Source organism: Mastomys coucha, unplaced genomic scaffold, assembly GCF_008632895.1.
Source record: "Mastomys coucha isolate ucsf_1 unplaced genomic scaffold, UCSF_Mcou_1 pScaffold7, whole genome shotgun sequence".
In the NCBI taxonomy this organism is placed as follows: Eukaryota; Metazoa; Chordata; class Mammalia; order Rodentia; family Muridae; genus Mastomys; species Mastomys coucha.
The window spans coordinates 25,679,121-25,690,600 of NW_022196913.1; the positions used below are offsets into that span (position 1 = coordinate 25,679,121).

At 42.7% G+C, this 11,480-nt stretch overlaps 1 protein-coding gene across 1 annotated transcript; it reads left to right on the top strand.

Moving 5' to 3' along the window:
• Positions 1 to 3,562: 3,562 nt before the first annotated feature.
• Positions 3,563 to 10,308, top strand: LOC116082735 (zinc finger protein with KRAB and SCAN domains 4-like). The gene is made up of 3 exons (XM_031359641.1): positions 3,563 to 4,251; positions 5,991 to 6,147; positions 8,744 to 10,308. The coding sequence occupies exons 1-3, from the start codon at positions 3,835 to 3,837 to the stop codon at positions 9,604 to 9,606; spliced, it is 1,437 nt and encodes a 478-aa protein (XP_031215501.1). The 5' UTR covers positions 3,563 to 3,834; the 3' UTR covers positions 9,607 to 10,308.
• The last annotated feature ends 1,172 nt before the right edge of the window (positions 10,309 to 11,480 follow it).

Here is an 11,480-nt window from a genome sequence, read left to right on the forward strand (position 1 = left end):
GCCAGCCCAGGCTACTATACTCAGCAAAACTCTCAATTATCATAGATGGAGAAAACAAGATATTCCATCACAAAACAAAATTTACACAATGTCTTTTCACAAATCAAGCTCTACAGAGGATAATAGATGGAAAACATCAACATAAGGAGCAAAACTACACCCTAGAAGAAGCAAGAAAGTAAGATTTCAACAAATCCACACAAACTTAATTCCACCTCTTACTTTTTCTTAATATCTTAACATGAAAATTAATATTACCAACATATCCTAATGGTTTGAAATCCAAAAATATGAGGAATTAGAAATTTGTTGACTGTCATCCAATGGTCTCTCTAATTTGGTAATTGGAGAAATAGATCCAATATTGTACAATCTATATACACTTTCAGCTTGTTTGTTTGTGACAGTGTCTGACTGTGTACAACATAATGGTCTTGAAATCTTGCTTCTCCTATCTCAGCCTCTCTATTAGTAGTATTGTTTATTTCATATTTTTACACTATACTATAGTTTTCAGATCAGCTTATATATTTCAAAAATATTTATATACCCAAAAGAAACATAGACGATTAACTAGGGAGGTGGCTTGTAAGAGAACAACAAAGTGAGACTGAATGGTTTGCTTGACGTTTGTAACTCTTGTATCAAGTTTGAAGAAGAGGACTTTATAAGTTACTCCTTCTCTGAGATGAATGCTTTTCCAAATTATCACAGCTAATGAACCAAATTCGTACCCTCACCTAATGTCTGTGCCACCCTCCAAGCAGAACCATTGTTCATTGAAACAGTTGGTGAATGACTTTATGGATAGTCCACCTTAATACATGCACCATCTCTTAAATGAATGTAACCTGTTCTCTGTGGGCTGAGAATAAAGTCAGGAAGTCTGTATCCAAAAATTGTGCCTACAATTCATTCCTTGGTGCAGCAGATGTCAAGTCTCAGCTTAGCTATGATGGAGGTCAAATCCTTTGGTGATGTGAGGGTCATTGAAGTACAGCCTTATTACAATGAAATAATGTCTAAAAATTGTTCTTATTTTGGGCTTGTACCACAGTAAGAGTCAAGATTTTAAACTCTACTAAATATAAAACAAACAAACAAAAAAGACTTTATATATTTATGTTCATTTAAGAAAATACTAGTAGTGATGTATTATTTTGAAATATACAGTTAATATGTTTGGAGTTTTTTAAAATTTACATTGAGAAAAATGTATTTTCACTATTGCTGTAGATGAGCATCTACATAAGACTGTTAAATTGATTGTTGTTTTATATCAAACAACTTTTATCGTACTCATTTTTATTATAATATTTTATAAATTTTAAGGAATATGACAAAGAAGATATTGTAGGTATTGAAGGGGGGGTCTCTGGGAGGAGTTGGGGTACAAAAGGGAAACAAGAATGTGATTTAATTCTATTTACTTAAAATATGTTTTTAAATGTTAACACATTCAGATAAATTGAAATCATGTAACTTTTCTCATCATAATGCAATAAAAGTTAAAAAAAAACTGACAGAGAGACAGGAGAGATGTCTCAGTAGTTGAGAGCATTTGCCATTCTTATGTAGGTCCTGTGTTGGTTGGTTTTGTTTGTTTGTTTGTTTTTACAACTTGACAAAACTAGAGTCATTTAAGAAGAGTGAAGCTCAGCTGAAAATCAGATCAGTCTGTAGATAATAAGTCTGTGTGGTATTTTCTTTACTGATGATTATATGAAAAAACCCCCACTGTGGATGCTGCCATCTCTGGACAGCCAGTCCTGGGGTATGGATTTATATATGTATATATATGTACATATATAAACATATATATGTGTATACACATATACATATGAGAGCAATGCAATAAACCTGACCTTCTTGTCTAGTTTCTGCAAGCACTAGCACAATATGGCATTCACACAAACACATAAATAAAAATAAATCTTATAAAAACAATAGTACCATTCTAACAGTTAAGTTCCAATAACTGCTTAGTATTACTGAGTTCTAGTTTTCTCCAATGTCTCAGTTGCATCTTTTTACAGTATTGTGGGAAGTTTACCAGAGATGATAACTCAGACACAGTATATATATATATATATATATATATATATATATAATCCGAGTCTTTATTCCAGCCAGCTGGGACCACACCCAAGTGTTGGGGGTGTATCTGGGTGTGGCCCCAGTGTCGAGAACATGGGGTTTTTGATTTCAGAGACTTCATCAAGGCATCTCCCTCGGTAATTGTAGTGGAGCCTTCCCAGGGCAAGCAGTTCAAAGTGAGCAGTTTTAAGAGAACTTAAGAGAAGCAGTTAGCCAGCCTCAGAGAGATTCCACACATATAAGCAGCTAAGATAAAGGCTTAGCTGGAGGGGTTTCCAGCACAAATAAGCAATTTCAAGCAAGCTTAGGTAACTTAGCTAGGAAGCCTGGTCTTCAGTTCCTAGAGTGGCATCGGGTAGTTTTCCATGGGGTACTACAAAAAGATCAGATTCCAGATAAACCTGGAAACACCCTCAGCAAGAACATAAGATGGGGGGGGGGGCGTGCGGTGGTGGCGCATGCCTTTAATCCCAGCACTTGGGAGGCAGAGGCAGGTGGATTTCTGAGTTCGAGGCCAGCCTGGTCTACAGAGTGAGTTCCAGGACAGCCAGTGCTACACAGAGAAACCTGTCTCGAAAACACCAAAAAAAAACCCAACCAAACAAACAAACAAAACCATAAGATGGAGGGCGCTTGCACCGCCTCACCCATCACCACAGTTGTTTGGTTCTAGTCATAGTCGAATCAAAGTTTGTCAGGGCACCTAGCACATCGGTCTATTGGGTTTCTTTTAGTCGATGACAGGTCACCTTTCTCAGGTTTGGGAGTGCTTCCATCTAACCTTTGTGTTAGTGTGTCAGCCAGGGCTGTAGAGAAACAGGAAGAAATGAAGTTGGAATGGGATGTCCATGGGGCTGGGGACTAGAACGTTTCTGGAAGTGCATAGAGGCAGCTTGGATGCTTGCGTTGCACAGACTTTTTTTTTGCTGAAGAGCTGGGAATCTCTAGGTATTTGGGTAGGTGCCATAGTAGTGGCTATACTGGCTCTTTACTGCCTATAGTGTCTTAAGAAGTGGTGGGAAGTGGGGTCTAGCGTCCGGGTCTGGAGGATTTTTCTCTCAAGTAGTTTGCCTGGAGAGGGAGGAAATGAAAGGGAGCAGCAGGGAGAGGGCAGGACCAGGGACCGATGGGACAGAGGGGACCAGGGACAGACAGGCCCCTTCAGCCAAGTGAGTGTCCTGCTTCTCTCATGGTTTCTAAGATGCACCAAATTTCTTTCCTTTTCCCACCTGCATTTCCCATTCTGCAAAGTCTACTTGCCAGCTGAATTTTCTAGTCAGCATTGAGACAACTATGAAGGCAAGCTTTACATCAGAAAGAACCGAAGATCCCGGGTAACTTACTTCCTGTGTTTAAACATATACTCCTGTGTGACCCAGAGTCTACAATCCTTTCCCCAACAGTAATGGGTTAATTTGGAAAGAACCACAGAGAAGAGCATCCTAGAGGGCGCAGGAAGTGGCTTGGGTTCCCACAATGCTTCCTGTGTTCCACCAGAGTCTGTAGTTTATTTGTCCCGGAGCATCCCTTGAGAATATTTATTGCGGGTTTAGGGTGGAGTGCAGCAGAGGACTCTGTAAAGGCCAGGATTGTAGGTGACACCCTCTGCAGCTGTGCCTTTAGGTATCTCGGAGCACGAGGGGAGGGAGAAGACAGATCTATTCTGAATTCACATCTTGTGAGAATCTTCATCTGCAGATCCAGCTTGAGCTAGCGTGATTCTGGAGTTGGCACAGAATGGCTAGAGAACCCGGAACGTCCGCAGCCCTAAACGCTCGATCTGCAGAAGAAGGGACTGGGCTTCTAGTGGTGAAAGTAGAACAGGAAGAGGCCTCCCCCTTGGCAGAGGAGGCCAGTTGGCTGGGCAGTCCTGGGCCCGACCGCTCCCGCCAGCGCTTCCGCGCTTTCCGCTACCCAGAGGCAGCCGGGCCCCGGCAGGCGCTGAGCCGGCTCCGCGAGCTCTGCAGACAGTGGCTGCGGCCAGACATGCACAGCAAGGAGCAGATCCTGGAGCTGCTGGTGCTGGAGCAGTTCCTGACCATCCTGCCAGGGGAGCTGCAGGCCTGGGTGCGAGAGCAGCACCCCGACAGCGGGGAGGAGGTGGTGGCGCTGCTGGAGTACTTGGACAGGCAGCTGGATGAGACACCTCCACAGGTAGAAGGAACAGGTTTAGACCCACGTCCCGTGCCTTTCAGAAACCTCAAGCAAGATTCAAGGGAGGCATTGCTTAGGGCCCGCAAAGTCTGTCTATGCTGGGAACCTGAGGTAACCAGCGAACTGACCTGGGCCCCTCAGAGTAGTTAATCGCATAAAGGAAAAAGGAAAGGATTGTGGAAGAACTCAGTCCTAGTGAGGCTGGGGCAGCATGTGTCCGGCAGAGCGGTGAAAGGTTACATGTGTACTTCTTACTCGTGTGTTGAGTAAGACACAGGACTGGTTTGAGCAGTGGCAATAGGCACAAACGACTTTGTAGGTCCTTTATTGGCTTGTCGCATGAAACAACATCTGCAGTGGCTTGCTGGCAGTACTGTGGTGCTTATGACACACACACACACACACACACACACACACACACACACACGTAGCTCTCCCATTGCCAGTGGAGGGGAATTGTACAGTTTTCTTAGAGCCATTCTTGTATACCTTGTTTAAGAGTTTGGTAGGAAACAGGGTGTTTTTGACCTCCATCTTCTGACCTAAAACAAAACAAAACACAACTCTTTTTGAAATTTCATACACATCAACAATGCCTCTTTGTCATGTTCATCAACAACCCCAATCCAATTTCCCCCAGCCACGACATGCCCCCTTTTTTTCCTTCATACAGTCCCGCCCACCCCAGTTTTGTAAAGTTCCAAGTTCCATGAGTGCCACTTGGCTGAACCATTGACTGATCATGTGTCTTGATCTTATGCAGTAACCATAATGGCAGTGAGCTCATGGGTCAATAAGCACGTCTTTCCCAGAAGGTAGCCTTTTGCATTACGTGTCTCCATTCCCCAGTTCTTACGGTTTTTCTGCCTCGTCTTCCATGAGGCTCCCTGAGCCCTGGGAGCCAGGGCTTGATGTCGATGTCCTATTTGAGGATGAACACTCCATAGTCACTTATTCTCAGCTCTTTGATGAGTTATGAATCTCTGAATTAACTGCTGCTCACTGCACAGAAAAGCATCTCTGGCTATGGCTGAGGACGACATGAGCTGACATGGATAAACACACTTTGACCTGTTTTAGGGGATTTCTTTTCTACAGCCTCCAGTGTCCTTGTGACTAGGAGACCAAGGTTCCAGACTTGGAGTTGTTGTCCTGAGCTCTGTAACAGTGGAAAGTCAATTCAAGTCTTAGAACTTTATTCTCTGAAGAAGATGTAGGAAACTGAGCATCAGTTTACCATCAATGTCTGCAAGGAAACTAGACTTTAAGGAGGATGCACTGTCTTATGTTCTCTGTTACTTGATTTCACATACTCCAATTGAATTTGTTAGTTTCTTAACAAGTTCCATTGGGTAGAAATTATTATGCTTATTTATTTATTTTTTTTAGAGAAATGTTGGCATTGTCATAGATTTCCCCATCAGCTTTGTCATGACAGAGTGACAGAACAAGGAAGCAAAGCCATGGTTAATCCACAGGCTCCATAGCTGATGTGCCCGAGCTCCCAATGCAGCATTGCTACTTGAGAGCTGCAAGACAAGGACAAGTTGCTTAAACTGGGCCTCAGTTTCCAGTTACAAAATTCCAAACAATTCCAAAGTTCACGGGGCTCTCTGTATTTCCGTGAGTTAATATTTTCATTAAGCTCTTAGAATCAGTGCCTCATGATATAGAGCCCTCGGACAAAGTGTGATGGGGAAGTTTAATTGAATAAATAAAAGTAAATGAATGACTTTTAGGTCCCAACTGGGGAATGGAGTCGTGAACTTCTCTGCTGCAAGGTGGCAGTGGTGACACCATCCCAGGACTCACAAAGTAGCCACTCCCAAGCAATGAAGTCTCTCTTCAAGCACGAATCTCAGGAATCTTTGGAGTGTTCACCCTTACAGGCCAGAGGTGAGCATATGTTTGCGAGTGAGTATGTTTCTATGTGTGTGTGTATGTGGGGGGGTGGGGGGCAGGAAGGGATTGATAGAGGGAAGGATGGAGGGAAGAAGAGAGAGAGAGAGAGAGAGAGAGAGAGAGAGAGAGAGAGAGAGAGAGAGAGAGAGAGAGAGAGTCCAATTCAGGGTCTTGCACTGCTAAGAGAACAATAGAACAGTGGCTAAGACAGTATTTTTCTCTTTAGTTCTCCACTGTCTTCCTAATTTTACACCAGACTCAGAGTTTCTCATGATTTCCTAGCAACAGCAATCTTCATTTGGGGTGCACTTAAGAGGACCTTTCTGTGCTCGGGCTGCCTTGGAGGATTCTCTGTGTTCTCCAGCCCTTTCTAACACAGTGCTGTGTTCAGGCCTCTTATTGGTGGCGCTTTTGTTTGTTTACTTGTTTGTTTGCTTTTGGTTTTTTTGTTGTTTTTTTTTGTTTTTTTTTTTTGGAAGTACAATTCAGGAAATGCAAATTAAAGTTGATTTAAAAATGTTTTTTGGTAATAATGTTAGTTTAGGTGTTTTGTTTTGTTTGTTTTGGGCAATGTTAGGGTTCCTGCTGAGGGCTTCATCCATGCTAGGCAAGCAGTCTGGCACCAAGCTACCACTAAACTCATATTTTGTCATCTTAAATTATAATAAAGTATACGTTCAGTGAAGGACATCAACACCAGGCTTCTGCCCTCAAAGACTTATAGTTGAAGGGGACAGATAAGCCTCTCATTTTGGGGATGTTAATACGGTGATTATATAACCTGGGTTTTCATATTCACTCAGTTTTTCATGTCTTGCTTGAAGTCATTAGTGTTTGGTGTGGAAATAATATTCTTTACTTTTTCTCTTGATTTTCTTTTCACCTAAGACCCAGGTTTTATTTTATTTAAAAACAATCTAATTCAATGACCCTTTACTTTGAGTTTGACAATGCAAACCATATATCTTTGGAAGTTTGGAAACTTGTTTTCTAAGCCTTTTCATGTTCTGGACCATTTATATATCATGTGAAAGTACTTATTGTCATATGTGTTGTTGTTTTTACTATTCCTATATTTGTATGAAAGACCTTACCTTAATTCATGCCATATTTCTTACCTCTGACTATTTGTTTTTGAGACAAGGTCTCTCCATATAGCCCAGGCTGGACATGAACTGAGATCTTCATTGTTTAGACTCACAGTGCTTGGATTACAGTCACAGTGCCTGGTTAGAGTTTTGTGTAAGTGGAGGTATGTCTTAAGACTCTTTATCTCCTTTTAAGAGTCCCTTTAAACACTTTGCAGGTACCTCAGTTTGAGAGTATGAGACAAGAGGTCCTAGCGGGATTAGCTGTTTTAGGAGCTTGCTGACCCTCTCACCTGGGTGGAAAGAGCAGATTCATCTCAGAGGAATCTCTGTAGAGATGAAAGGCAGGAGAGCTCTGGAATCTTAGTTTCCTTAGAAAAACCTGGCAGGTGCTTTCTGCTCCCGAAGTCTTTTCCGTTGTGTGTTAGAAGCTATTTGACTCACAGAAGCAGTTTCCTGTGTGGCTGGTTTCAGAATTACAGCGTTGGAGTCCTGTTAGTGACCGGTTGTGTAACTAACTGTTGGAACCCTTTGACAGCCCCTTTGTTTTCTATGCTGCCCGTGCTCTGGTCAGTTTAAGTGAGTTGAAGCAGATTCAATCCCTAAGAAGGGTCTTGTTCACATAAATGCTCAGGAAATGTTTCGCCCTTTCCATTCTGTACCCTGGCAGGGAAGGGAGGCTGGGGGAACGCTTCAGGAAGTGGATCCCAGAGCACAATCTGGGAGTCTAGAAGTGAGCTTAGATGCTGACTCTAGACCCTGACCTTAGAGGCGAGTGACGAGTCACAGAGGGTAGTGTGGCTTATTGGAAGCCACAGGATTCTTTGATGGCACCTCCAATGTTGAACCCCCTTGTCAGTGATTGTTGGCTACACCATCTCTGCCTGGAATAAGAAGAGCAGGGCCAGAGAATAACACTGACTGGCCATGAGTTTCTGGGAGTCCTTACTTCTTTAGTTTCTGATAACATGTTTCAGAAATGCTTTTTCTTGCTGTTTGTGTTGCCTTTGTCCAACTGTTCCTGTCTAATCCTAGGCTTCCCTCTCAGCCTTCCTATTCTTGGGGACCATGCACCCACCACAGCACCTCCTTGCTTTAGGTTTCTGCCTAAGGCTCTCGAGAGAGAGGCATACAGAAAATATTTTTAGAGCCTACTGTTCTAGACAGTGAAAAAGACTTGTAAGGTAAAAAATTTAAACATTTCATGTCTTATTAAATGGTTTTTAGAAATTTTTGTGTTGACTGGTTGGCCATTGTGGATCATGGTCTTGGTCCTCACCTTTCCCCCACTTCCTGTTTTTCCATTTAATCCTGATTCCCATCAGGTTTCTTTCCTCACCACCACATCCCTGTTGTTCCATTTATTCCTGCACTTATTCCTGCATTTAGATATTTGTTCTTGGGATGCAGAGAGCTCTGTAACATTTGCCTCATTGCCAGGGTTTTCAGAGCTTTCTCCCTTGCAAAGCATAAGTAACACTTTGCTGACAATTGTGTTTCAGGTCTGGAAATGAAGCCTGAGACCAGAGATTTGCCTCTAGATGAGGAATACAGGGAACAAAAGCCTGAGCAGACAGTGTGCTTCCTGGGTGAAGACGCTGTCCAGATTCCTACAGGTGCAGAAGCCAGTGAGCAGGAAGGCAAGTTACAGACAACACAGAAGAACGCCACAGGAAACAGGCGGCACTATTGCCTTGAATGTGGGAAGAGCTTTGCTCAGAGTTCAGGCTTGACCAAACACAAGAGAATCCACACTGGAGAGAAGCCCTATGAATGTGAAGACTGTGGGAAGACCTTTATTGGGAGCTCTGCCCTTGTCATTCATCAGAGAGTTCACACTGGTGAGAAGCCATATGAGTGTGAAGAATGTGGCAAAGTCTTCAGTCATAGCTCAAACCTCATCAAGCACCAGAGAACCCACACTGGGGAAAAGCCCTACGAGTGTGATGACTGTGGGAAAACCTTTACTCAGAGCTGCAGCCTCCTTGAACATCACAAAATTCACACAGGCGAGAAGCCATTCCAGTGCAACTTGTGTGGCAAAGCCTTTAGGCGTAGCTCACATCTCCTGAGACATCAACGGATCCATGGTGATAAAACTGCTCCGAAGCCTCTGCATGGAGAGGCCTGGGAAGGTCAGAGGAGGGTGGCAAGCCAGGGGGATGACGTTGAAGCTCCTGAGACTTATCAGTGCAGCGAGTGTGAGAGAAGTTTCACTCGGAGTAGAAGCCTTATTGAACATAAGAAAATTCACACTGGTGAGAAGCCCTACCAGTGTGACGCATGTGGGAAGGGCTTTACCCGAACTTCATACCTTGCTCAACATCAGAGAAGCCATGTGGGGAAAAAAATTGTCTCCCAGTGATCTGTAGCATACCTCCAGTGAGCTGAAGACACATGTAGCCCTTACTAACTGCAGAAGAGAGGGTGTTGCCAATACACGCTGCCCAGTGTTAGATGTTATAGTCTGGATGAGGTGGATTATCTTTTCTGTTTAAAAAGTAAAGGGAACGAGACTTACTAGTAGAGGACATGGAGGTATTCTCCAGATGAGAGAGCGATGAAGTGTTCCCACTCTTTGGGTTTATAAGGACTTCCAGAACAGTCATCCTTGGCCAGCACATTTTTCTCCTGTGAGTGGATGGTTCCAGATTTTGCAGTGTACCTTCTTTTACTATTTGTTTGTCAGCCTGACTCTTCTATGTTTAGTCAGATTCCTGAGGTCTTAGCTCCCCTATTGTGCCTTCTGTATAGGTGCTAATAAACATTTACTGCAGGGACTGATGAAATATCCTTCAAAACTGAACATCTGTGTCTAGATTTCTGAAGAAGTTCTACCTTGGACCGATTGTGTTCGAATCTAATTGGCTAAGGTCCTAGAGTCTGAGTCACCCCTACCATTCTCATACTAAGTACACAATGTTACAGAATTCGAGTAGGAGATTCGTATATCTTTATGAGGATAGAGAGTATGGTAACAATACCTCGAGCAACTTCTGAAGATGTAGGAAGACATTCCTGTCCAACAAAACAAAACAAAACAAAAATAAAACTTCATTAGAGCATACTTAGTTCTTCTTTACTTTTTACTCTGAAAGTTTTCAGTTAGGTAAATAAAAAGCAATCTTATTTTCATGAGACAAAATGTTTAGTTAGGGTTTCTATTGTTGTAAAAAATACTAAGGCAAAGAGCAACCTGGAGTGGGGGTGGGTGGGTGTCTAAACTTATAACTCATTTGTTACACTCCATCACTGGGGGAAGATTGGGCCGGAGCACAAGGCAGGAACTTGGAGGCAAAACTGAAGCAGAGGTTATGGAGGAGTGCTGCTTACTGGCTTGCTCTAATGACTGGCTCAGCTGCTTTACTGTAGCACTTAGGACCACCAGCCTTGGGGCAGTACCACCCATAGTGACTTGGGCCCTCCCACATCACTCATCAATGAAGAAGATGGCCCATAGGCTTTCCCTGCAGGCCCATCTGGTAGTGGCATTTTATAAATTGTGGTTCCTTCTTCCCAAATGACTCTGTTTTGTGTTTTTGACATAAAACTAGACAGCACAACAAATGATACAGATGATATCAATTCTATAATGCTCAAAGTATTGATTACTTTTCTCAGGGCTGTGACTGGAAACCCAAGAGAAGCAACTTAAGGAGGGAATGGTTGTTTTGGGTTTGTAGTTTGAGACAATACATTATGGTGGAGTGCCAAGGGCCATGCTTGGCTTTGATTGAGGGTCCTGAGAAAGGGATGTTTGGGAGTGGTGAAAGAAACTACTCAAAGTCAATTGGGGCATGGGGTAACAAGCTGACAACCTTGTGTTCTGCTAAAGATGGCTCTCCAGACAGCTTTGTAGGTAACTCTTAGCTATGTAGTCTGCTTGAGACAGTTCTCTGCTAGAGACAGCTCTCTAGTGTGATAAAAAATTCTTGGGCTTTTCCAATCAAAATCAGAAAAGCTACTAGAAAAAATTTGGGGGTTTTCTGACCAAAATCAGAAATCCTATCTTAAAGAGCTGTGGTCTTTTTTAAAGCAGTTCTCTCTGGGTAGCTCTCTTGCAGACCAAAGTGCAGTCTTATATTTACATATCAATTCAGTCATTTTTACTCCAGGATCCCCTTTGATTATTCCTGTGAAGCAGCATTTTATGACCTTAGCCACTTGGTTCTTTAAAAAGGACTGCAAGTAAATAAAAACAAAACAAAACAAAACAAAACAAAAAAACCAAAACAAAAC

Excerpts from the sequence above, each read along its gene's own strand:
- LOC116082735 (XM_031359641.1), top strand. The coding sequence starts at position 3,835 with ATGGCTAGAGAACCCGGAACGTCCGCAGCCCTAAACGCTCGATCTGCA. Across the intron at positions 4,252-5,990 it reads TGGATGAGACACCTCCACAG|GTCCCAACTGGGGAATGGAG; the intron begins GTAGAAGGAACA and ends AATGACTTTTAG. Across the intron at positions 6,148-8,743 it reads TTCACCCTTACAGGCCAGAG|GTCTGGAAATGAAGCCTGAG; the intron begins GTGAGCATATGT and ends ATTGTGTTTCAG.